We start from the raw sequence: 26,343 nt of genomic DNA, 5'->3' as shown, positions 1-26,343 counted from the left end.
CCAAGTACTTGTAGGGGTTCTAAACACAGTTCTTTCCCATTGACCGTTCGGATAAGTAAGTAGCACGTGGTGAAAAGTTTGTTAGAAGTGTAGAACCGATCTGGGATTCACAACGGCGGCCGAAAGTCGGACCTCAACTCGTAGACCTGTTTTCAAGCGATACAGTGTTCTGGAAGTTCTACAAGTGATTTATGGATTACCACACAGAAGAATACTTTTATGGGCTGTAATGTGAGTACCTGATGTTTGACACCAGTTTTAGCAGTGTTTTGTGTGGTTTTACATGCTGCAATGTGTGTGTGTAAGTCCGGAAACTATAATTTTTGACAAAAATTGTCATAAAATCAATTTTTACTATAACAATCACAAAGTCCAATGATCATGTCATCCTATAATAGCCAAGGGTATTAGCAAAACACATGCCAAAGATCTAAGAGATATCTCAATAAATGATCGAGCAGTGAACAGATTAGTGAACCTACCGAAGAAAGCGAAATTTTGCCCTGGCACACAGCAATACCAAAATGCTGTTATACTGTGGCAGTGAAGGGGTTAAATGTTCTTTAAAATACTTTTTGAATGAAAGGAATGAACCCAATAGTTTATAAGATATCGCTGTTTAAAGTGGGTGGGATGTTTGGTCTTCAGCTTCACCGCTGCAGAGCCTGGCTCTATCTAGAGAAGTGCCATGCCTGAATGGCTGGCAATGAAAGGGTTAAACGGGGGAAGCCTAAAATGAAGAGGAGAGAGGTCTTAAAAGGGGGTGGGGGTTGCCACTGCACAAAGAAAGACACTATGTCCTCACCCTGAGCGACTGCAGCCTGAGCGGCAGTGGTGGTCCCCGAGGCATTGCGGTTAGCGCCTCCACCCTGCGGGTTCTGTGCGGCCATGGTTTCGACTTCCTCCTGCGTGATGATCTTCACGTTCTCCGGCTTGGTCCACGCAGATTCCCTCGTCCGTGAGTGGTAGTAATACACCTGAAGAGGAGGAAATGGTCATAAGCAAATGTAACACTGAAAAAGACCCATCTACTTTCCTGTCCAAATCATAACCTTTCTTCATCCTCCCCTGCCCATTTTGTTCGCAACTGGCTTTGACAGACCAATACCACTGAACACCTGGAAGTTTCGTCCCAACGTTTTACCCCGCCCCCCTTTTTTGTATATATATTTTTTTAAGTTAAACCGACAGTATTCATTTTATTATATATTTTTCTCAAAACAAGCAGTCAATCTCTATTCCCATTATCCCCATAGGGACACACTCAAAATGTTTTTTTTGGTCAATATCATAGATATTCAGTTAACATTGAAATTCAAAATTAGATCTTGAGTATACCTTAAAATTTAATGAAAACAGCCCCAAACAAGTACCAGTTTTGGATGTAAATTGACCCGTAAAATCAACATGCTTTACCTTGCCCTCGGCTGTCTTGGTCTCTACCCACAATTCCTGGCTTGCGTTGTTAGACGGCCCTTGCTGTTGCTGCCCCATCATGCCCATGCCCTGAGGTGGACCCATTCCGGGCCCAGAGTTAGGTGGACCGCCAAAAGCAGGCGGTGGCAAGTTGAAGTTAGGAGGTGGAAACCCTGGTGGAGGCATCATTGGAGGACGCTGCAATCAAATGAATGAATGAATTTAAAGTCAAAGAAAGAAGATGTGACCAAAAGTAACTTTGTGCAATTTGACCATGCTTTCACTGTTGGGCTTATCCTTGATTGAATACTCCTTGCTTTAACTTCAGCAAGATCAAGAGCATAACCTCAAAGTGCAGTTCTTCAGCAGCACACATGGGTGAAACCTAGGAAAATCAAATTGACTGAAATTTTTTGAGGCAGGGGTCCAGGAGCCGCTGAGGCCCTGGCGGGGTACGGGGCACGAAAACGAATTTTTGCATTATTCATTGTGATTTTGTGGCCTTTCCTGGCAAAAAAATACACTATCATGCAGGTCAAAAAAATACCTTCAGATTCTAATGATATGGTAAAAAGGGTAAACAAAATCAAAACAATTCACAGAAGTAATCATTTTTGTGTGTATCCTTTCACACTTGCATCTTCCAACACAACGACACAATTGATAACAATTAACATTGACAACAGCCATACTACATGAAATAGAAAGTGAACAACTGAAATAACAGTTCGAAATATTTAATTATAAGCAAACATTGCCAGACAGGCATTGAAATAAATGATGAAACAGAATGTCACACATGCAAACAGCATGATGTAGCACTGCACAAAGTAGCAACTAAGCAGTAGCACTGCACAAAGTAGCAACTAAGCAGTAGCATCTCTTATACAGTGGAACCCCTCTATAAGACCCCCCTCTCTAAGGACTACCCCGCCACAACGACCCTTTTTTTTTTAACCGATGTGTTTCCTTTAATAGTTGTCACCAGTGTAGCGACCACCCCGCTCCAACGTCTAAGGACCGACCTAACAGCTTGTGCAAAGACTTTGTCAGACAAAGCCAAGACTCTCAGTCAGCGTAACGCATCACTGGTTATAACTGTCTCTTTTAAGCAAAGGCACTAAACCGCTGAGAGGTGTGATGGTTGGGTGGGCTGAGTAAACATCACAAATCAATCATCGAGATCAAAGGCAGGTCCATTGTGATAGCTGGGTGCCCTTCTTCCCAGGGGTCATTGACCCAGTTTTAGCTAGCAGAGGTGGTTCCCCTTTCATATATGAGAGGAAACACTTCCTGCAATGTCTTGAGAGGAAACTTGGCCAGGGTACTGAGATCTGAGGGTAGTACATGCACCAGAACTGGTGGACACCATCGACAATGTCAAACATGAAATCGAAGCAGTTTGCTTGAGGAAACGGTCGTCAGCAACTCAAACTTCTCTGTTTTCTTTTTTTAAGAAAACCTGAGGTGACTTTCTTTGTGGTCCCCTGACCCCGCCCCCTCCCTCTGTAAGGACCCCCCTCCATAAGGACCGATTTTTGTCAACATTTTCAATGTCGCTAGAGAGGGGTTCCACTGTAGTGCAAAGTTCTCAAGGAAAAGCACTTGAGTTTCAAGCACCAAACTTATCACACACAGTTTTAGTTTTATGAACTCCAACCAGTCCCATCGCCATTTGTTGGCTAGACCAGCATCAATAAGATCTGTCCGTGCGTTTTCCGTCAAAACCGGCATCTTTGTCGCAGAAATCGTGTCACCACTTCGTAATGCCTGCCAAAGCGCGAGAGAACTTTTTTTTTTATCGTGATGCAGAGTGAATCCGAAAGCAAAGAAACCTCACCTACGGGGTTTACCGCGAGCACGGGCAAAAGCGCTTCCGTTTCCGGGCAAACTGCAACCGGTTCACTATAGCAGTTCAAAAATGCGTTCCGCAAGTAGTTTCGGGTTTTTTTTTCCTCAATTTTTTTTTAAATTGCGGATTGACGGAATTTCCGTCAGACTTATTTTCAGATTGACGGATTTCAGTCAAGTGACGGGCTAGTTTCACCCATGAGCACATAAACAGGTGAAATGCGTTCCTTTAATGAAATTATCAATTGGATTGTATAGTTATCAAGTACAGTATACATGAAAAGCAAATATGAATTACACCTACAGAAAAAGAATTTCAGTACTCTTCCCCGATTATCTAAGACTTGTTTATTGTTTTGTTGGCTCACGTAAGTGTAGCCTATGCGATCGTAACTTTGTCTGTCTGTGCGTGCGTGCGTGCGTGTGTATGTCTGTGGTAGAAACTCTAACATTTGAAGACGTCACATTACATTGACGTCACATTATGACGTAAGAGGGTTAGACGTCACACGAAGGAAGTACTGAAAGTCTCGGTCATTATTATTTTGAGCGCGCAGAGACTAGTTGGCAGTCGTGTCCTTGTAAGTAGGCTTGTATGCAGACAGACAGATCTAGATCTAGTGTCTCGCTTTCTTGCACAGTTTCACCTATGCTCTTTCTCTGTGTCTGTGTGTCTGTGTGTCTGTGTGTCTGTGTGTCTGTGTGTGTGTGTGTGTGTGTGTGTGTGTGTGTGACGGAGTGATTGAGTTTGTGTTACTGTTTGTCGATTTCTTACGTGAGCCTTGATGGCTTCGCCTCTTGTTTTACAATAAAATAAAATACAATGTTTTCAAAGGCACAGTCCTTCCCGTGACAACAGCTTTACTTGCTATTTTCGGATTGCCCTGATCTTTTGTTTTACATGGAATCAACTTTCTGCTGCTCACTTAAATGAATTGGAATTTTTGGATGAATTAATGTCGCATATTTAAACTAGTGCCAGTAGTGGTTTTCAGATACTAATCAATACCAAAATTCCCACTCTGCAAACAAATTAAAAAGCATCCAGGCTTTTGATTAATGGTATGTTTCGAAGTCGTGGACAGAACTGAGATGATCAGCTCAATCATTTACATGGTTGACGATGACATACTCACATAGAGTATGCATAAGGCAGCTATGCAAGACTAGGAGCATTGGTGTAGGAGTGCATGCGTGCCTGACGGCGAGAGTAATCGAGTGATTATGCCGATGTTTTTCTGTATGTAAGCTACTCACAAAAAGTTAAGGATCACTTGCACACAAATTCATAACTTTCCAAATAAGAAAGCCAATGCGTTGGTATTTGGCAAGCGTTTAATTCAATGCTTTAGTGATAACGATACAACATTTCATTCAATTTTGAGCAATCGTTTGGTCTGTACATTTTATCAAAGTGTGTACGTATCGAAATTTAATTTCACAAAGTCGTTGAAACCACAAGACATGGCATTCAGATGCTCCCAACAGTTCAGTAATGCGTGTAACCGCCCTGGCTGTTCTGGCACTCGACGCTGCGAGTCCCCATAGAGTTCACCAGGGTGGTGAAGATCCTCTGTGGAAGCGCCTGCCACTCAGCCTGCAGCATCTGGTAGAGGTGCTGGACAACCCTGGGAGGGGGGAGGTTGCTCCTCACTTTGCGATCCAACTCATCCCAGAGGTTCTCAATCGGGTTGAGATCGGGACTGCATGCTGGCCACTCCATTCTGTTGACTCCAGACTGCTGCAGGAAATCGTTGACCACCCTTACCCTGTGGGGGCGAGCGTTGTCATCCTGGTGGACAGCCTGCGGTCCCATCTGCTGCAGTGTAGGCACAGCCAGCGGTCGAAGGATCTCATCCCGGTATCGGAGGCCAGTCAGGTTACCCTGTACATGAAACAAGGGTGTTCTGTGGTGAAGGCTGAAGGCCCCCCAGACCATTACAGAACCTCCACCAAAGGCCACCTTTACTTGGACAGTGGTGTCAATGTAGCGTTCCCCTTGGCGCCTCCAGACCCTCAGTCGGTCGTCGTTGTGGTTCAGGGTGAAACGTGATTCATCACTGAACAGGACTTGGGACCATTGCTGACGTGTCCACCTCACGTGACGTCTTCAGAAGGCGCGGCGTGCTGCCCTATGGGCTGGAGTTAAGCGTGGCCGTACAGCTGGGCGACGAAAACGGAGGTTAAACCCATGAAGGCGATTCCGTATGGTCTGCTGGCTGATGTTGATGTTAGTAGCCACCCTCCGCTGCCTTCGAATAATGCTGGAAGAGGCTGTTTTTGTTTGCAAGGCTAGTCGTTCAATGAGACGATCTTCACGTGGAGTTGTCTTCTTTGGTCGCCCAGGTCTGCGTCTTTCCTGGACCCTCCCAGTGGCTGTGAAACATTGAATCAGTCTGACAATGACCGAGATGGACACGTGAAGTCGCCTGGCCACTTCTCGTTTTGGGACACCATCTTGGAACCATGCAACAGATCGTCCCCTCTCAAACTTGTTCAATTTTCGTCGTGGAGGCATTGTCAGATAATGCCTTATACTGGTGGTATGTCTTCTCAAAAAGCCAAGCAAGTGACAGCATCTCACACATAAACAGCAGTGCTTGCTCATGCTTAATGGTTTTTCCATGTGGCTTGTGCAATGTGTTCGGGATGAACGGTCCAAAACAAGGTCCTTTTTCGCAAGTTTCCGCTTTTTCTTTTGCTACCAAGCTCAGTAGTAGAAAATCCCGTGCAATTTTCCCACTAACACAACATCGCCCACTTACAGCTGAACAAGAATTCATAACACTTTGGTTTGACTGAGAAATAAATAACAGTAGCGAACTGATTTTATTGAGCACCTGTTTTCTCATAGTGATCCTTAACTTTTTGTGAGTAGTGTATAAGTATTGTAATGCATGTTAATTGATTTTGATGATTCATGAGTTTGTTTGGTGCTTGGGTAATAAAGTATTCGGTATTCTGACAGTGCCTGTAAGTTTAACAACACAGAAACATAAATTTCTGGCATTGCACTCAAAAATACTAAAACTGCTTAAGACTCACATTTACCATGCCAGGAGGTGGCATACCAGGAGGTGGCATACCAGGAGGCATGCCACTTGGTCCATTCATTGGCATAGGTCCCCCAGGACCATTCATTGGGTGACCCATTCCAGGCCCCCCTGGTCCTGGTCCCATTCCCTGAGGTCCAAAGTTGGGGTCAAAATGTGGTCTGCCAAACATCCCGGGTGGGCCTCTTTGACCACGCATAGGTCCGTGGGGTCCATGGGGGCCTGGCGGTCCTCGCATGCCATGAGGCGGACCTCTCATTCCCATTGGCCCTGGTGGTCCGCGGAAACGACCAGGTGGTCCTGGCCCTCTGAAGGGGGGACCCCTGCAAGTTAAAGTAGATTGCATGAGAGTGAGACTCAGATGCTGGTGTTCTAAACCTTTTCTGCATATTTTGGGAGTGGAAGTGTGGGTGTATACACTAACAGGGATCGGTATACACTAACAGGGATCGCGCTAGGATTTTTGAAATTGCGTACGGCTTACGCAATGTCGGCCAAAAAACGCGTAAAGCAGAACCGATTTTGCGTCAACTATAACACAGTTAAATCATGTCAAAAAGCACGCATTTCACTCCCCTATTTCCGGCGCTCACATCGGCTCTGGAATTCGCGGCAAGCCCTGTCTACAACGTCCGCACTTTGGCTCACGGCCGGCCCCTCCATGGCGATACGCATCAGAGTGTCAACTCGCGCGCGCGTGCTATAGTCTGATTCAGTATTGGGATGTGCTGCTGAGCATGCCGTTTTGAATAGAAGTTGTTTTGCGTACGCGTTACGCATAAGCGCCGGGAAAATGCGTGGGCGGATTTTAAAACTTTCTTTCTTTATTTGGTGTTTAACGTCGTTTTCAACCACGAAGGTTATATCGCGACGGGGAAAGGGGGGTGATGGGATAGAGCCACTTGTCAATTGTTTCTTGTTCACAAAAGCACTAATCAAAAAACTGCTCCAGGGGCTTGCAACGTAGAACAATATATTACCTTACTGGGAGAATGCAAGTTTCCAGTACAAAGGACTTAACATTTCTTACATACTGCTTGACTAAAATCTTTACAAACATTGACTATATTCTATACAAGAAACACTTAACAAGGGTAAAAGGAGAAACAGAATCCGTTGGTCGCCTCTTACGACATGCTGGGGAGCATCAGGTAAATTCTTCCCCCTAACCTGCGGGGGGAGGATTTTAAAACGCGTCAAATACGCAAAAAACATGCGTTAACGCGATCCCTGCACAAGGCTAATAGTAATACAGTATAGGTACTACTAGTACTACTATTGAGGTCTAACGAATGACGTCTCACAACGTGCGCAGTCGTCCTTGGCGGTCAAGAAAGCCGCCGCGATCATTGCGCAGACAACACTTCTAAACCGCCAATATTTTTTGTGCGCATCACGTGCTCCACATAAATCGGAAACGAAGCAATTGGGAAACCTGGATACTAGGTAGTTAAATTTAATGTGCTTTGACTTTGAGTTTGATACTGAGGCATTCATCGTCTGTTGTGATCCAAGATTTTGTAAAGCATTTCATTTTCTGATGTAATTGTAAGAAGGATCTGAGTAAAAATGTACAGAAATAATCTTATTAAATATCAGTATAGGCTAAGTATCAGATTTCACAGAGGTTTAGGTCAAAAAGTGAACTCCTTTTGCGTCAGTCAATAAAAACTCACATAGAAATATATGTTCCAAAGCTACCAGTACCAACAAAAAATAAATCACAAACCGTGGTGGTCCTCTTGGTCCCATGAAGCCACCACGGCCCCTCATTGGTCCGTGTCCCGGTGGTCCAAAGCGGTTGAAACCTCCTCGGCCCATTCCATCAGGCGGACCAAAGCCACCTCCCATTTCATTCTGATGAGGCATGCCCATGTTTCCCATCTCATTCTGCATACCCATCGGCATGTCATTCTGCGGCATTCCCATGTTGTTCGTTTCATTCTGCTCATTCATGTTGTTCATTTCATTCCGATTCTGCATGCCCATATCGCCCATCGGCATGTTGTTTTCGTTGTTCTGCATTCCCGTGTTCTCCCGCATATCGCTATCAGACATCCTGCCCATTCCATTCTCTTGCATATCACCTCCATGGTCTTGTTGCTTTTGAATCAACGATTCGGGTCCATTTCGCATGTCCACATCATCTGATGTGTCCATACCTTGCCCCATCTCCTCCATCTGATTGTCGTCCATGTCGTCCGCCATGTTTGCAGTAATAATTTATTCGGCGTGGCCTCGTTTCAAACTAAAACGAAAACCTGGATCCATATAACGACTTCTATTACTTTACTTTGGTAAACTAGAAAGCAATCAAAACACATGTGCGCAACGGCTCAAACATTCAACGACAACAAATTTGTTCAGCAAAAATTCTATGTCCAAAACAATTTTAACACAAAGATATTGACACCCTCTCATCATGCCAAACTTTCCCACATATCCTTTTTTTTTTTAAGTATAAGTGTGTGAAAAAAATGTGAAGCAAAAAAATAAAGATGATTGTGGAAATCTATGAACCTTTTCTATATTCATAAGCTAAAAACAAACTTGTGACTTCAATTTTCTGAGTGTGGTGAATTTTTATATTCTTTTTTTTATATTGAAAGTGTGTCTTATTACACAAATCTTCACAAAAATGTATTTCTGGGAAATTCGCTGTTCCTGTGCATTATAAACCGAAAGAAGGATATAGCAACAGAAACAAGCTACCTGTATAAAAGCAAGAAAACGTTATTGTGTCTTCAATGTCTTTTTAATGACACATTATCCACGCTGTGAATAAAGCGCAGTCGTAAAAACTGTCGTCTGCTCCGGAAAGGATTGAAACCGGAAGCAGTTCACGCAGGTGCTCGTGATCGAAGATGTTGTGCCTGTCATTTTCACATGAGGCAGTTAATGTCTTTATTGGCATTACACAACAGCAGGTTCTTTAATTGGTTTGTTCTGATGTGACGCCTTCTTTCAGACTTTCTTTTTTATCATTCTTATTGGGCACAGTAGCCGAAATGATGATCGACATAGACAGTGATGCTCCTCTGATAAGTATTGCAGACGACAACAACGAAGAAACGGAGAACCACCTGAGTCAAAACGCCAACACTCGGACTGACAGTTACCAAGATTACCGACCCAGCAACGGACCACGATCACCAACGGGATCAGGAGGTCGTGGTTCTGGGGGTGGAAACAAAGAGAGCTCTCCGCTGCTGGGCTCCAGGCATGAACCCGATAATTTGTACCATCCCAACACTTTTCCAGACGATCCTCGATTTGAAGAACTTATGAAGCTGGCTGAAGACGCTATTGAGCACGGTGTGTTTCCTGAAAGGATCTACCAAGGTTCGAGTGGGAGTTATTTTGTAAAGAACAATGAAAGTGTAAGTACAGTTTTTTATCATTTCATATTGAGGAAGGGGATGTTCAGAGTTGCACCAGTTTGGAACCATGGCTCAGTCTCACAAAACAAAAATGGCTATTAATATTAATAGTTTTTCCTGATGAAGCTTCCATAAGCGAAAGTTCTTACCGTCTTGTCTCATTCTTGTATCGGTGAGTACAGTATTCCTTTGATTTTTAATATTAACCAGTTTAAGAACCGATGAGACATTGAACCCTCAGTTAGGAAAAGCTTGCATGAGTATGATGGGTGACACTTGTCAGTGTCACACAAGTTTAAAATTACGCATGCATTTTCAGACCTAAATTTGTTTGAATTAATACATGTAATGAGGGGGACATGAAAAGGCAGCAAGGCCCACTCAATGTCTCTACTAACCATACCTAAACCTATGTGTGTACAGCCTTGTTTATTAACATTCAGATACAATGTATATATATTCAAATCACCATTTCATTACGTAGCACCTGCAGGCACACACACCACACACACACACACACTAGCAAACACACACACACAAACACATTCTTGCTCTTTGGGTATACCTACATCAGGAGCAGCTGGTAGTCCCAGGACACTAACTAGCTTTGCCTATTGAGACAAAAACCACAACATGTCATACACTAAAGTATATCAATTATCATGAAAACGTAGTGGTTCCCTTGATTTCTCTTTCTGTCTGTCTGTTTTTCAAGTTCTTTCTCTTCCTCTCTCTGAAACAAAATAAGCAGAATTTTTTCTTTGTAAGTTACATGTACCTCCCTATTCCATCAAGCTTTTTATTGTAGCTGCTCTATAGATACACATTTTTATTGTGTGACCTTTAAAGTGTTAGCTGTGAGAAGGCATGTATCATGTCAGTCCTAATGAAATACATCATTTTTTATTGTTTCATAAAATTGTTTAGACCTCACACAAGTATCAATTGTTGGGCTCAGACTGTGAAGATACAATACAGTGGTAACTGTTGCTGGTGCAGCCTGAAATGTTCAATCATTTTTGTGTGTCCTTTCATAAGGGGGGGAATTTTGGTCAAGTTCATTGTTTGATGGACAAGCATTCTCTTGACAGGTGGTCCTTACAAATAGTTACATTACAGATACTTTAGATGCTTTGTGCACATTAGCTGAGGTTGTACGGGAAAGGAAATCTGACTCTGCACAAGTGTGAACAAGGGATAGATAAGGCCAAAAAAAAAAATTGTCTGTTTAGGGTAACATGACCAAAAAAAGTAGGGTCGGTAGGTTGGTAGGTTTTTTGTTTTTTTTGTTTTTGTGTGTAAATGCTATGTTGGCTGAACATTCACTTCTTATATTTGATGAATACATGTTTCAATACTAACGTATAAATAAAACAGAGAGAAAGGGAGAGAAAGAAACGCCAAATGTCTCTTTTTAGCATTTTTACCTTTTTTTGTTGTTGTTTTTTTTGTGAAATCAAAAAAAAGTTTTTGGGTCGGCGCCAAATCGATAGGGTCGGTCGGGTTACCCTAAACAGACAATTTTTTTTTTTGGGCCTAATGCGGAACAAGTTGAAAGTTGAAACTTTAGTTTGAAAGGTGACACGAGCAGTGTCCTGTATGGTGTCTGATTGGTATTGCTGTTCTAATGTTCAATTGGTTGCCAGAACAAAAAGTTGATCTGACAATGAGGGTCAGCTGTATGTTGGCAAACTTACAAGTGCCTGTCCCTTCTTTTCTTTATGTCATCAATAACTACCAGGAGTATGGCATACATCGGATGTCTGATCCTCAAGTACATGTAGTAATGGAAGCCAGTGTTATGGATGCAACCAAAAATGCAAACACAGTATCTTAGAGATGTCATGTAATGTATACATTGATCTGGCAAGTGGCAAATGCAGAAGTCCTCATGGAATACATACATGTATATATATATACTAGATGATTACCGGCTTCGCGGGGAAGAAGTAGAGCCGAATACCCGGCTGCGCCGGGGACCGGGTGTACGCCGGCGCATGAAGGAAGGGAGATAAAGGCGCAAAACACTGGAGAAGAGTGGACAGTGACCTTCTAAAAATAGTAATGGGAATATGGATTGAGCGTTGTGGACTAAAAATAGTAACGGGAATATGGATTGACGCCACACGAAGGAAGGGAGATAAACGCAAAACACTGGAGAAGATAAGGAAGAGTTACTGGGAATGGATCTGGGAAGATGAACAGAAAAACCAAAATAGGTTCAGCGCTGCGCGCTGAGAGCACGTGTTGAAAATTCTCATCGACCAGGTTGTGTCTGGGGTCTACCTGAATATGCCCACCAAATTTGAAGCAGATCCATCGAGAACTTTGGCCGTGCATCGCGAACACACACAGACACACACAGACAGACACAAGCCGTATATAATACTAGATGATTACCTGCTTCGCCGGGTACCGGCTTCGCCGGGAAGAAGTAGAGCCGAATACCAGGCTGCGCCTGGGACCCGGCTTTGCCGGGTGTACGCCGGCTTTGCCGGCGCACGAAGGAAAGGAGATAAACGCGCAAAACACTGGAGACCTTCTAAAAATAGTAACGTGCAGTGACCTTCTAAAAATAGTAACGTTGTAACGGGAATATGGATTGAAGCCACACGAAGGAAGGGAGATAAACGCAAAACACTGGAAAAGATAAGGAAGAGTTACTGGGAATGGTGAAATGAACAGAAAAACCAAAATCGGTTCAGCGCTGCGCGCTGAGAGCACGTGTTGAAATATCTCATCGATGATATTGTGTCCGGGGTGTAGCTGAATACGGTGTCCAAATTTGAAAAAGATCCACCGAGAACTTTGGCTTTGGTGTGTCGGTATGGGGGCCCGGGTAGCTCAGGTGGAACCAAAATCGGTTCAGCGCTGCGCGCTGAGAGCACGTGTTGAAATATCTCATCGATGAGGTTGTGTCCGGGGTCTCTCTGAATAAGCCCACCAAATTTGAAGCAGATCCATCGAGAACTTTGGCCGTGCATGGCGAATACACACACACATACACACAGACAGACAGACAGACACATATAAAGATAGATGTATATATATATGATTAGTGGCAGGCTGGCCATCTGTTCTGTGCAAACTGTTGAACATGAGGTATCACATCTGCTTACCTAGCTGTTCTAGTTTTAACTAATCTTTAGGAGTTATACTTACAGAAAGTCAATAGTGTATTGGTAGTTTGGTGCTTACCACAAGTTAGGTAAAGACTGGTTTAGAACTTCAGGTATGAGAGCTTCTAATTGGAAATATGCTTTCATTTTGTTTTTGTCACTTAGGACGACAGCAGCTTTAGAAAAGTACATGTACACAGAAAATAACATTTCGTGTTTGTTTGTTGCTTGTTTTCTGTTTTTAGTTCGGCTGAGATGAAATTAGTATAGGGTATTACTATTAGTTGTACTAAACTGCAGAATATGGAAGCCTTGTTTTGGCGCTAAAACTAACTTATAGAATCTAAATAATAAATTGATATTCTTAAATCATAAAAGAAGTATTTTTTCCATCAAGACAAGATCAGTAGAATTCAAAGTTTTTAAAGTTGGAAACAAGTCACGTATGGCAAAATTACTACATTTAGTCAAGCTGCCGAACTCACAGAATGAAACTGAACGCACATCATTTTTTTCACCAAGACAAAACAGCTTCGTCAATCCATGCAGGAAAGATATCGCTCACTTTTTCCGTGCAACACAAGTGAAACTGACATGCATGAATAACGTATTGCAGTAAGCAGGAAAGCGTGCTTTTCTGTATTCTTTGTAGCTTTCTGAGCTTGTTTTGAACACATATAGATGTATATGTTTTTGGAATCAGAAAATGATAAAGAATAAGATGAAATTATTTTTGGATCGATTTCTTAAATTATAATCATAGTACTAATTAACCTATTTTTGTTAATTGTGATCACATTTTAAGATTTATCATGACATATGTTTATATTTTTAGATTCAAAATTTGATGAAGAATACGATGCAATCAATTTTAAATCTGTTTGCGAAAAATCGATTTTCAGGACAACTTTAATGAGCAAACTCATTAATTAATTTTGAAGCCTCCATTCTGAAATGCAATACCAGCGAACAAAAAGAAGAAGAAATGCAATACCAAACTCCGGGGTTTGTCGAAAATTACTTGACCAAAATTTAAGCCAATTTGGTTGAAAAATGAGAGCGTGACAGTGCCGCCTCAACTTTCACAAAAAGCCGGATATGACGTCATCAAAGACATTTATTAAAAAAAAAACAAAAAAAAACGTCTAGAGATATCATACTATTACTCACTAATACTGTATTCATACTCAGGAACTCTCATGTAAAGTTTCATGAAGATCGGTCAAGTAGTTTCTCTGAATCGCTTTATACACACACACACCACACCCTCATCTCGATTCCCAGTCAACGTTAAAACATTTAGTCATAACTTGACTAAATGTAAAAAGGGAGCCCGGAAGCGTGTCATGCAAACTCGTGTTTGCCCAAGCATGTCGTTTGTTGCATTTTAGATTCAGAGGTACACAATAACGTGCTATTACAGATTCAGCGAGCCGCATTGAAACCACAAACTGACAACTGAATTCATCATGTATGTGAAAAAGGGAAAGTTGGTCACACGGGTCCACGATCGCTCAAGGGTTAAATAAACCACGAGAACTGGTGTGTGGTTTACGCATGCTATAAATAGCCATTCAAACGAACTGTGTCATTTAATGATGTTCAATGCTAGTGCAAGTGTGTTCCATAAGGTTAGATTTGCTTATTTTGTTGACGATTCCGTCGTTCTGTAAACCTCATTTGAGGCCAAATGAGGCTTCAATCAAGAGTATTTAATTCTTGCTTGGCTAGTACAAAATCAAGTCATAAACACCCTCACCTTCTTACCAATCATGTGGCTCACTTCCCAGCATTTCTAGTCAGAACAGAATGGGCATTTGTTTCCTGTTCTTTTTTGCATTCTGTTTCCATTTTAGGCCCCCCCAAAAAAGTTGTATGTTTCTGGTCACCTGACCCTACCTAGTTTTTTCCCGCCGATGATAGACTTTTTTTTATTGCATTTGTGAAGAAAAAAAAAGAAAAAAAAGTTTCAAAACGAAAGTAACAGATGGCAGACGACACAAGGGGGATAACCCCGCATCCCTTTTGTCTCATTTGTTTTGTAATGTTTTGTATAGTAAGTCCAGTCTCTTTGCGTCACTATATAGTTATTTTCTGTCCTGACCAAAAAAAACAAACAAAAAAACCCTACCTACCTACCCTATTTTTTGTAGTCATGTTACCAGAAACATACAACTTTTTTTTTTGGCCTTAAACAGATGTAATGCTTCTTTTTGTCTGCCTAGTTAAGATGGAGTTGACCTATATTGATTTGTATCTCAGCTTCTGAAAACCAGATTTAACAAGTTTGCTTTAGAATTAGTCTGCTGTACTCCCGGGTTTGATAAACCCTCCTGTCAGGTAATTTTTGTGCTGCCAAGTTTTTATGAGACCTTGTGACGAAGTCATTTTACGCAGTCACGCTTCTCGATTTGGTTAAAAATCTGTCTTGTGCTGGCTCTACAATTACAGTTTTGTGATCTTGTTACCGGTCTTCAGTAAAAGAGCATGTTATAAATGCTAGAAGTTGAGTAGAAGAGCACCACAGGGATTGTTGTTCTCATGACCATGCAATCACTGTGCGACTTGGCTTTGTGCCCAGCTGGACAACACATACTCTTTCCCAAGCATACTGCCATATGACACAGTACAAGCTGCAATGGAGAAGTTAGAAAATCGACAGGCACCTTGTAATTAGCGTATTGCATTGCAGCGTCAGGTCATACCTTTAGAGTTTCAGTCATTGAAGATTTTACTTTGAGCAAGAATGTTACCTACCCAGATGCTGTTAAGTCAAGTCAAGCATGAATGGGTGAGTTTCTCACTTGCAAAGTTGCCTGAGGTATAGTCACCAAATTTTGATTATATCATTTAACTCTGGTACCATCAGATTAATTAGAAATAGTAATATGTGTGGTTTTGTCTCAGCTTTGTAATGTACAGGAGACTGGCCCAAAGAGAGTTTTTACACACGGCCAAGGGAGGTAACAAGTACGTCTTTGTTCTCGTTTGAACATACTGAGTTCCTTCCCTTAGTAAAGGGTTGTATGTATCTGAAACTTCCAGACGGTGGGAAAATAAGATAAGATTTACGGTGAAGTTTTGCTGCTTCTTTCGCAACGACGATTTAGTTAATTCTTTTTCCGTATTGACATAAGCAAACGAACTTTTTTCCCGCGCTCATAGTTTAGACTAAATGTTCAGTGAGTTTTTCTTCTGTGTCACGAGACGTATGTCCTTGCACCGGAAGTAGTTGAGGTAAAGTTCGTGTGGCACACCGTGTGTGTCGTGTGTTGTCTGCTTGTCATTAATGTCAATCTCGTTCACACATTCTGTGGGCTGGCTAAAACAACACTGCCACCATCTGTTGCGCTCCGCCGTTTGTCATTTGCCCTCTGCAGCCAAAGCCAGGTTTCCATCTTCACTCGCCGACTGCGTAGTTGTGTTCATATTCAAGAAGTGGGATGTTGTTGCTTTGAGGAGGAGTGTCCGTTTGATAAAGCGACGACGATGCGCGACGCCGGGAAGGAAGCGGGACTGAACGCGTCCCCCTTGTTTATTCGCAAGCACACACCACGCTATCTCTCCCTGACGTTGAGTGACACAGTAGGAAGTTAAAACTGCTTTGAGCACAGACATAAGTTTGTTAGCAGAGCGGTGCACAGTCACTCATTCACTGTGGTATCTTGATCGACTTCTCCCTCTTCCAACTTAATCCTACTTTCGATACTTTGCGGTGCGGATTCCATGGCGGGGCATACGTGTGACACGACTCGGATTTTGGATAGGCAAGTCTCGGAAACCGGCGAACCGTCACATCCAGAGCCATCAGAAAACAATGCCGCCAAACCACCGGCCCGCCGGGCCTCAGCAGGTGATGCTGCGGCTGCAGATGCTGGTGAAACGGGCGCCACTAGCACTGGTGCTAATAGACGGTCAGATGTGTATGAGATGATTGGAGGCATACCTGAACTAGGTTACAACCTTTTCCCAGATGACCAAGAGTTTACTGCCTTGATCAGAGAAGCAGAACTGGCGCTAGACGCTGGGTTCAAGCCCAAACTGAGCATTAAAGGCACAAGCGGATGTTACTTTATTTCTGACAGAGAAGGGGTAGGTACCATTTTTTTTAAACACCTCTTACTTGTACTTGTGCGACGTAGGTTTATAGAAAACCTGTTCACCGATCTTGGTATGAAAAATAAGCTGCTGTGCATGGGGTCTAGCATAGGCAGCTTGGGATATATATATATTCCTATAGTTTCGACTTGAAGGCGTTGATGGTGTCGACTGCTACGACATTGTCTGGTTATGACATGTCTCTTAGACATGTTTCTCCGTTCTATAGTTTTTCTGCTGTTTTTTTAAGCAGTTAAGACATGAATAATTCTCTGTTCATTTCAATGTAAGCTTTTTGGACACTATTCACTGTTGATCTTTTACTTCGTTCATGGGCTAAAACTCCCACGTTCACTCATGTTTATAGCGAGTGGACTTTTATGTGTATGACCAGTTTTACCCTGCAATTCAGGCAGCATACATCGATTTGGGGGGAAGCATGCTGGGTATTTTCGTGTTTGCTAAAAGTACCCACCGAACCCTGACATGGATTACAGGATCTTTTTCGTGCGCACTTTGTCTTGTGCTTGCATGTATACACACAAAGGGGGATAAGGCACTAGCAGGTCTGGGCTTAAGTTAAAGTTGAGCTGGGAGATCGGAAAGATCTCCACACTGAACCCGCCAGGCGGCAGCGACTGGGATTAGAACTCACAACCTTCCGATTAGGAGGTCGATGTCTTACCCCTCCACCAATGCGCCCGTCATTCATTCACTTGTTGATGACATAGTAGATTTTTATATTTAGTCAAGTTTTGACTAAATATTTTAACGTAGAGGGGGGAATCGAGACGAGGGTCGTGGTGTATGTGTGTGTGTGTCTGTCTGTCTGTCTGTGTGTGTGTGTAGAGCGATTCAGACTAAACTACTGGACCGATCTTTATGAAATTTGACATGAGAGTTCCTGGGTATGAAATCCCCATACGTTTTTTTCATTTTTTCAATAAATGTCTTTGATGACGTCATATCCGGCTTTTCGTGAAAGTTGAGGCGGCACTGTCACGCTCTCATTTTTCAACCAAATTGGTTGAAATTTTGGTCAAGTAATCTTCGACGAAGGCCGGGGTTTGGTATTGCATTTCAGCTTGGTGGCTTAAAAACTAATGAGTGAGTTTGGTCATTAAAAATCTGAAAATTGTAAAAAAAAAAAATTTTTTATAAAACGATCCAAATTTACGTACATCTTATTTTTTATCATTTTCTGATTCCAAAAATATATAAATATGTTATATTTGGATTAAAAACAAGCTCTGAAAATTAAAAATATAAAAATTATTATCAAAATTAAATTGTCCAAATCAATTTAAAAACACCTTCATCTTATTCCTTGTCGGTTCCTGATTCCAAAATCATATAGATATAATATGTTTGGATTAAAAACACGCTCAGAAAGTTAAAACGAAGAGAGGTACAGAAAAGCGTGCTATCCTTCTCAGCGCAAGTACTACTCCGCTCATCTTGTCAATTTCACTGCCTTTGCCGTGCGCGGTGGACTGACGATGCTACGAGTATACGGTCTTGCTGCGTTGCATTGCGTTCAGTTTCATTCTGTGAGTTCGACAGCTACTTGACTAAATGTTGTATTTTCGCCTTACGCGACTTGTTCCTTCTGTGGACAAAGTCTGATTGACCTACGGTGTTCACAACTAGCTGTCAGATGGGAATGGGTTCGAGGATACATTTCAGGCTGTTTTAGAGTTTCTATCGCAGAGTGGAGCATGTTAATATTGTTATTGTGGTGTCTTACAGAAACATGTTGTAATTTGTTCAGAACAATTTTCCATGACATTTCTGATTTCACAAAAGTGCTCATGGACTTTCACTTTTTACCGGGAGGATCTGTTTCCCCAACTCTCTCTCTCTCTCTCTCTCTCTCTCTCTCTCTCTCTCTCTCTCTCTCTCTCTCTCTCTCTCTCTCTCTCTTTTTTAGTTTCACTTAAAAATTCATTCACTCTTACTTGAAAAAGTTATAATCTTGTATGCGTGGGTGTGTGTGTCCTTTGTTCTTTTTCAGGAAATCTCTCGTGGTTTCTGTCTAGCTAGTTTTTGTTATCTGAATGGGTGAGTCACATGAAGATGAAACACATCTATGTTGTAATGTATTGTAACATTGTTTGGTTTAGTACAGATCACAGTTTTCATTATCTTTGTCTCATCATGATTGCAGTGAAGTGCCCTGTGTAGTCAGTACAAACTACAATTCTTGTGGGGCACTTGGTTTCTTTGTGGCCTTTTTGTTTGACCCAGGGTGACATGTGCAGCTGGTTAAAAGTAGTTGACCTAACATTTGTCTCTGGGAGACAGAGAGAGTGTGTGTGTTCATTTGTCTTTTATCGGGGGCATTAGTAAAAACCTTCCATACTACATCATGTACATGTATCCATTATAATTTATTCACTTTGCACACACACACACACACACACACACACACACACACACACACACACACACACACACACACACACACACACACACACACACACACACACACACACACACACACACACACACAGTTACCTTGAGTATTGGGTGATTGCACTGTAAACAGCTTAAGTGTGCAATAAACAATTACCTGCGTTAGAACATTTTCTGCATGTAAGGCCTTGATAGATGTAGCATACATGTCTATTTTGGCTTTCCTATATATGTATGATGTGTGCATGTGTCTGGAAATTACTACATTATGTGCATTTGCGTCTTGAAAGGCAGATCAGCATCACCAGTTCAGCAGTTGTGTTGAATGATTTGACATTTTTAAAAGTTTATTCACTGAGGAGGAACATTCCATACATTTGCTACACAGGGCTAATCATCGCTGTAATTTACAAACCTCATCTCAATTTTTGAGGTTTTGCAACTAAAGCCCAAAAAAAGAAAGTCTGTTTACGGTATACCGACCCTATTTTTTCGCGCGACCCTACACTTTTTTTGGCATTTGGGGAAAAAAAGGAAAAAAGTCTGTTTTTTTGCAAAATAACTTAAAAATATTGTTTTATTTTGGGGAAAAATCCCGACCTATCGACCCTATTTTTGTTGCCTATGTTACCGTAGACAGACATTTTTTTTTGGTGCCTAATGTAACACAATAGTAATCCTGTATCCGTGAGTGATTGCAAAGAATGTTGTGGGTCTTTTAACTTTAAAGTGAAATTTTAAACTGTTAGTGATTGAGAATCTCAGATGTTATTTATGTTTTAAACCGCCTGACACTGCGAGGCAATTTTCCTTGTTTTTTATAAGGACATTATAATGTTTGAGTCTTGAGTCTGAGTAAGCTTCCTTATTTTTTTGCCCGTGTGGTGATAAAAGCTTGTACAATGTAGCTCCAACTGCTTTCCAAAGTGAAGAAAAGTTCTTGAGAAGAAAACTTGTATCTTCATTTGTTTGAAGTGAGCGGCAAAACAACCCCGCTCAGGAAAAAGCTCCTACATCTCACTATTTTCTCAGATGTCTGGATTATCATTAATAACTGACATTAACACACATTAATTTAAGAATGGTTTTGTACTATTTTAAGGAAAATATCAACCCATGAGTTGAAGTTATATTTGAAGCGATGATTTTTTTCAAAACAACAGAAATTCAGATACGAGATTTGTGAATTACAGCGACGATATACTGGTAATTTCAGGTATTTTCCCCGTAAAAATAAGGCTTGGAAATAGATTAAGATTTGGCAATTGATAATTATGCCGGTCCAAATTACATTTGACTTAAAAAAATCTGGCCGATATTTAATGTAAGTACTGTGTTTTAGACTCAGTTTGACTGGTTCCCCTAACAGTTTGGAGACTCTTACTAATACCAGGGATGGCCAAATCTCAAAATTTTAACTCGCCAACTGGGCGAGTAACTTCAAGAAAGTCACTAGCCCGGCAGAAAATTCGCTGGCCTGGTAGATACCACAGTTGGTCTGCATTGTTTATATATGGCTTTAAGTTTAAAACTCAATATTACAACCAAAAGGGGAGAATTTGACCAGAATTTTCATTGGCCAGTCGGGCGAGTTGCCAGGCGGTTTCTACTAGCCGGGTGGATATTTCACTTGCCCCTGGCAACCGGGCGGACGATTTGGCCATCCCTGAATACTGGTTTGAAAGAAAAGCCCTAGCTATGCTAAACCAACACCTGCAGTCAGGCACAACACATGTATCCATTCAAACAAGTAATCCATTATCATCAGGCTCGCATCTGGCTCTAATCTATGGTTTAAGGTGCATGCACTGTGCACAAATGATGCCCGCAACAATGATCAATAAAATGTATCCGCTTTCATTTGCATTATTGCGATAGAGAGGTGTCCCAGATGAGAAACACTTTGTGGATGTTATTTTGGGATGTTAGAGCAGGATATCGTCTGTTACACAGCAGATAACAAGCACGCATTAGAACCCCTGACACAGAGCTGCTTTTAGGTAATTGCATTCAGTCACAGGGTACCTCACAAGCTGGATTATACTTCATTCAATTTTGTTCAGCCATGTCTGTATAAAACTAAAAACAAGAATGGGCACAATGTAACATTGCAGATAATTTAAAGATACTGGGTGGACTACCATGTTATTTTGGGTGTGTTTATCTAAACTAAATTGACAGACATTATAACTTTGCAGTGAATCATTCATAACATCTGTGTAATTGATTCAGACTTTATCAGAAAAATACTGTTGTTATTCAGAGAAGAGACATGAGACTTCTCTGTAGTGTTTCTTGGTTGTGTGTTGTTGTTGTTGTTGTTTATACATGTACTCAGATTCACATTTGTGATAATCCATTTTAAGCTAAAGGACCCCCCGCGGGTTAGGGGGGATGCTCCCCAGCATGTTGTAAGAGGCGACTAACGGATTCTGTTTCTCCTTTTACCCTTGTTAAGTGTTTCTTGTATAGAATATAGTCAATGTTTGTAAAGATTTTAGTCAAGCAGTATGTAAGAAATGTTAAGTCCTTTGTACTGGAAACTTGCATTCTCCCAGTAAGGTCATATATATTGTACTACGTTGCAAGCCCCTGGAGCAATTTTTTGATTAGTGCTTTTGTGAACAAGAAACAATTAACAAGTGGCTCTATCCCATCTCCCCCCTTTCCCGTCGCGATATAACCTTGAACGGTTGAAAACGATGTTAAACACCAAATAAAGAAAGAAAGAAAGCTAAAGGAAAGATTGTTGTCCGGAAACTGGGCCTTTTTTTTGTGTTGCCTTTCCAAGTCTCTGCTGACAGAAAAGATCATGTGTGAAAAAAACATGTGTTATGAGGAAATTTGAGAATGAGCCTAACATGAGAGCTAAAGGGAGGTTGGGGTATATGTGACAACAATGTTGTATGTTATGATTTATGTGTTTGCCTCTCTGTTTGTGTCCCTTTATCTATGTGTCTGTATTCTCTCTGTCTTGTACTCTGTCTCTCTTTTTCTCTGTCTGTATCTCTGTATCTCTCTCCCTCTCTCTCCCTCCCTCCCTCTCTCCCTCCCTCTCTCCCTCCCTCTCCCTGACCCTCCCTCTCCCCCTCCCTCTCTCCCTCCCTCCCTCCCTCCCTCCATTCTTCTGTTCTGCTCATCTTCCCTGGAGCTCCTTTCCAACTGTGTGAATGACTTGTTCATTTATTAGAAATGAGGATGTGACTAATACTCCTGATTGATTCAGGACCCAATCTCATTGTTTGCAAAGACCAGGAAACCATCTCCTGTGTGCTTACTTGTCGCTCACACAAAGTACACAACATACAGATGTGCAAGGAATTGACAGTCATTATAGCTGATTGCATCACATATATATATGGCTCATTGAAAACTGAACCTTCTGCTTCTGCATCATATATATATAGAACCTTCTGCTTCTGCATTCGTGAACTGTCATTTAAACACAAGCTGATGTGTTAAGTATTTTGACGAGGTTTTTTTTGCATTTAAGAACTCTTACTATGTTTTTGTTTTGTTTTATTGTTGTTGTTTTTAACAAACATTTTTTTTTTAAAAATGGGGGGGGGGGGGGGGGGGGGGGGTGAAGTAGGTAAAAAAAATAAAAAATAAATAAACCTGATGCTGATTGTGAAGCAGACAACAAAATCTGTACTGCTTCCCCTCAGAATCTGAATAGTGCAGTGGTCCCTCTCTGGAAGTTTTAGAACTAACAAAAATCAAACAAAATTGGGTCTGAAAATAGTCTTACATTCCAGACGAATCGACTTTTGGAACAGACCATTTGAGAAAGTAAACTCTTGAAGGGTTTAAGTCTTAAAATGGGTCGTCTTAAAACAGGAGTTCCATTGTAGGTGCAGGTGATGTCTTTCACTTGAAGAGTTGTAAATCTATGAAGTTTTGTCTCATTACATACATATATAGTGTGCTGTCCAGAAAATATTACAGTATAGTGGACTTATCAACGACAATGTCACTCCATGACAAACAGTTTGAAGCTTAAGCCAATACAGATGATTACAATGTAATCCGACGATTTTTGCCCTGAACATAATCCTGTCCTAATTTAGTATTGTTCTAGTCTACTCTTGAATTATCTATGTGTGTCAGTTAGCTTATGTACCAGCTAGGTATGAATATGGCTTGTGGTAAAATGTGTGCGCTGTTTTGTGATTGGCTGTGTATATTGAAGCTCACACACTCTGAATGACAGAACTATGCAGGCTCACTCATTCAGTTGCACCACACAGTGACACACACAGTGACACACACACAGTGACACACACACACACAGTGATACACACACACACACAGTGACACACACACACACACAGTGACACGCACACAGTGACACACACACACACGTGCTTGATCTCTCTCTATCTTACACACACACACACAGTGACACACACACACACGTGCTTGATCTCTCTCTATTTTACACACACACACACACAGTGACACACACACACACGTGCTTGATCTCTCTCTATTTTACACACACACACACAGTGACACACACACACACAGTGACACACACACACACACAGTGACACACACACACACAGTGACACACACACGCACACAGTGACACACACACGCACACAGTGACACACACACACACGTGCTTGATCTCTCTCTATTTTACACACACACACACAGTGACACACACACACACGTGCTTGATCTCTCTCTATTTTACACACACACACACACAGTGACACACACACACACACACACAGTGACACACACACACACGTGCTTGATCTCTCTCTATTTTACACACACACACACACACAGTGACACACACACGCACACAGTGACACACACACACAGTGACACATGCGCTCGATCTCTCTCTATCTTACAGTACACACGTAGTGACACACACGCGCGCTCGATCTCTATCTTACACACACACACACGTGCGCGCTCGATCTCTCTATATCTTTCTTAGTCACACACACACACACACACACACACACACACACACACACACACACACACACACACACACACACACACACTGTGTAGGAAACCTATACATGTTAAACTCATCAAGTATGATGGTATAGCACATTTACCAAGCAATTGACAGTGAAACTGTGACTTTGACTCTGGTGCATGACAAGCTTAGCTCATTGCCTATTTGTGTTACGAGACTGCGTTCGACACTTGTCAGACCCTTATGGTGCTGTTGGCTGTGCTTGACAGAATTGCAAAACTCGCAGGTAAATTTCTCAGGAACCCAGTGTGGTTTCCTGAATTATTTATGATTTGTCATTACTGCACTCTCAGGGATGGTATCATTTACGCAGATCTGTGTAAAGAAGCCTTTTCTGTCGCTCTAAATCACATGAAATAGCCAATTTTTGATGTCCCAAGATATAGACATATTTCAGCTTCAGAGTACATCTCACGCCCCAGTAAGATTTTTTTTCCATTTCTGCCCAAATCCCATCCCTGCTCTTTGCTTACATTGCCATTTACTTCATGTTGCAGAAAACAATAGGAGTGTTCAAACCGAAAGACGAGGAGCCATACGGTCAGCTTAATCCCAAGTGGACAAAATGGATGCACAAGTTGTGCTGTCCCTGCTGCTTCGGTCGATCATGTCTCGTTCCAAACCAGGGCTACCTGTCTGAAGCTGGCGCCAGCGTTGTAGACATGAAACTACAGCTCAAGATAGTCCCCAAAACAAAGGTAGAAACCCACTTTTATTGTCACTAACTGACTAAGGTACAAACAGTTGCAGAAGCTGCTTAAACGTGTACAGTGCATAACATCTTGATGTAGTCATAATTAACATCTCCAGTAAATTGAAGAATCTTCTTATTTTGGCAACTGCATGTACTTTGGTTTCTCAGTTTTTGTGTGAATTTTTTTGAGACTGAGGGAGGTTTATTTTTGTGGCAACTCGCTCAGACCTCGTCAAGTGGAGACATTTAACATTGTAAAAAGTGTAAAGTGATTGCATCCTTGCCCCATGCCTTTTTGCATGAGAATTTTAAGCACTACATGTACAAAAGTAAACCTTATTTTGGCAGAACTTTCAGCAGCATGATTATCTTGCTAAAGGATGTTTTTAAAAAATTGATAAGATGCAGTGTTAGTTATGCAGCCACCCTTTTACTTCATTCCTGTGACTTGTTGCTCCCTACCCTGTGCAGTAGAAAGAGTAGAAACTATTTTGGTTAGATTCGGTGAATGTTTCTTTTGTCTATGATAAAACGTTCCATAAAGTTACCTTTCTTGTGTTTTGATTCTGAATTCCAGGTGGTAAGGTTATCTAGTGAAACATTCAACTACAGCGCTCTGGACAGGACAAAAGCCAGAACGAAGAAAAACATCTACCAGAAAGTTCCTGCCCTGGGTCGACGTTTCAACAGGATAGGATTGCCGCCAAAAGTAAGTACATTTGACTTTCATGTACTGTTCTTCTCACTTCATTTCCGAATCAGTCTCATCACCTGTTCAGTACCGGCACGGTTGGCCTAGTGGTAAGGCGTCCGCCCCATGATCGGGAGGTCGTGGGTTCGAACCCCGGCCGGGTCATACCTAAGACTTTAAAATTGGCAATCTAGTGGCTGCTCCGCCTGGCGTCTGGCATTATGGGGTTAGTGCTAGGACTGGTTGGTCCGGTGTCAGAGTAATGTGACTGGGTGAGACATGAAGCCTGTGCTGCGACTTCTGTCTTGTGTGTGGCGCACGTTAAATGTCAAAGCAGCACCGCCCTGATATGGCCCTTCGTGGTCGGCTGGGCGTTAAGCAAACAAACAAACAAACCTGTTCAGTCAGAAAGCGGTTGCTGTGTTGTGAAAATAAACCTTCGCCGGTGGCCGTGGGTCCGTGTGGACCCAGAAGGGTGTTTAATTGCAAATATCTCTTCAACTAGTTCGAATTTTTTAATGAGCTTTTAAGAATGCCTCAGGCACCTAAAAAGTTCTTATGTACTAAAAGATCATTAAATTTCAGCGAGAAGTAATTAAAAAAATAAAGGTCAAATTTAGA

At 41.8% G+C, this 26,343-nt stretch overlaps 2 protein-coding genes across 3 annotated transcripts in view; one reads left to right on the top strand and one right to left on the bottom strand.

Moving 5' to 3' along the window:
• LOC138982220 (transcription elongation regulator 1-like) overlaps positions 1-8,547 on the bottom strand; it is a 34,725-nt gene extending 26,178 nt beyond the window's left edge. The window contains exons 1-4 of the mRNA XM_070355448.1: positions 8,050-8,547; positions 6,313-6,643; positions 1,417-1,614; positions 806-977 (exon numbers count right to left, since the gene is read on the bottom strand). Coding sequence (XP_070211549.1) covers positions 806-977; positions 1,417-1,614; positions 6,313-6,643; positions 8,050-8,528 — 1,180 coding nt within the window. The 5' untranslated portion in view covers positions 8,529-8,547. The remainder of the gene's footprint in view (positions 1-805; positions 978-1,416; positions 1,615-6,312; positions 6,644-8,049) is intronic.
• A 515-nt stretch (positions 8,548-9,062) lies between these two features.
• Positions 9,063-26,343, top strand: part of LOC138982234 (phosphatidylinositol 4-kinase type 2-alpha-like) — a 39,162-nt gene continuing 21,881 nt past the window's right edge. Inside the window, exons 1-3 of one of the 2 annotated variants that reach the window (XM_070355469.1) lie at positions 9,063-9,700; positions 24,835-25,035; positions 25,609-25,740. In XM_070355469.1, the coding sequence (XP_070211570.1) occupies positions 9,329-9,700; positions 24,835-25,035; positions 25,609-25,740 (705 nt within the window). In that variant the 5' untranslated portion in view covers positions 9,063-9,328. Of the gene's footprint in view, positions 9,701-16,055; positions 16,912-24,834; positions 25,036-25,608; positions 25,741-26,343 lie in introns of those variants that run through there. The other variant, XM_070355470.1, reaches the window with a different exon arrangement.

This window comes from Littorina saxatilis, linkage group LG12, assembly GCF_037325665.1.
Source record: "Littorina saxatilis isolate snail1 linkage group LG12, US_GU_Lsax_2.0, whole genome shotgun sequence".
Taxonomy (NCBI): Eukaryota; Metazoa; Mollusca; class Gastropoda; order Littorinimorpha; family Littorinidae; genus Littorina; species Littorina saxatilis.
The sequence above is the reverse complement of the archived record's forward strand: the minus strand, read 5'-3'. Positions and strand labels throughout refer to the sequence as shown.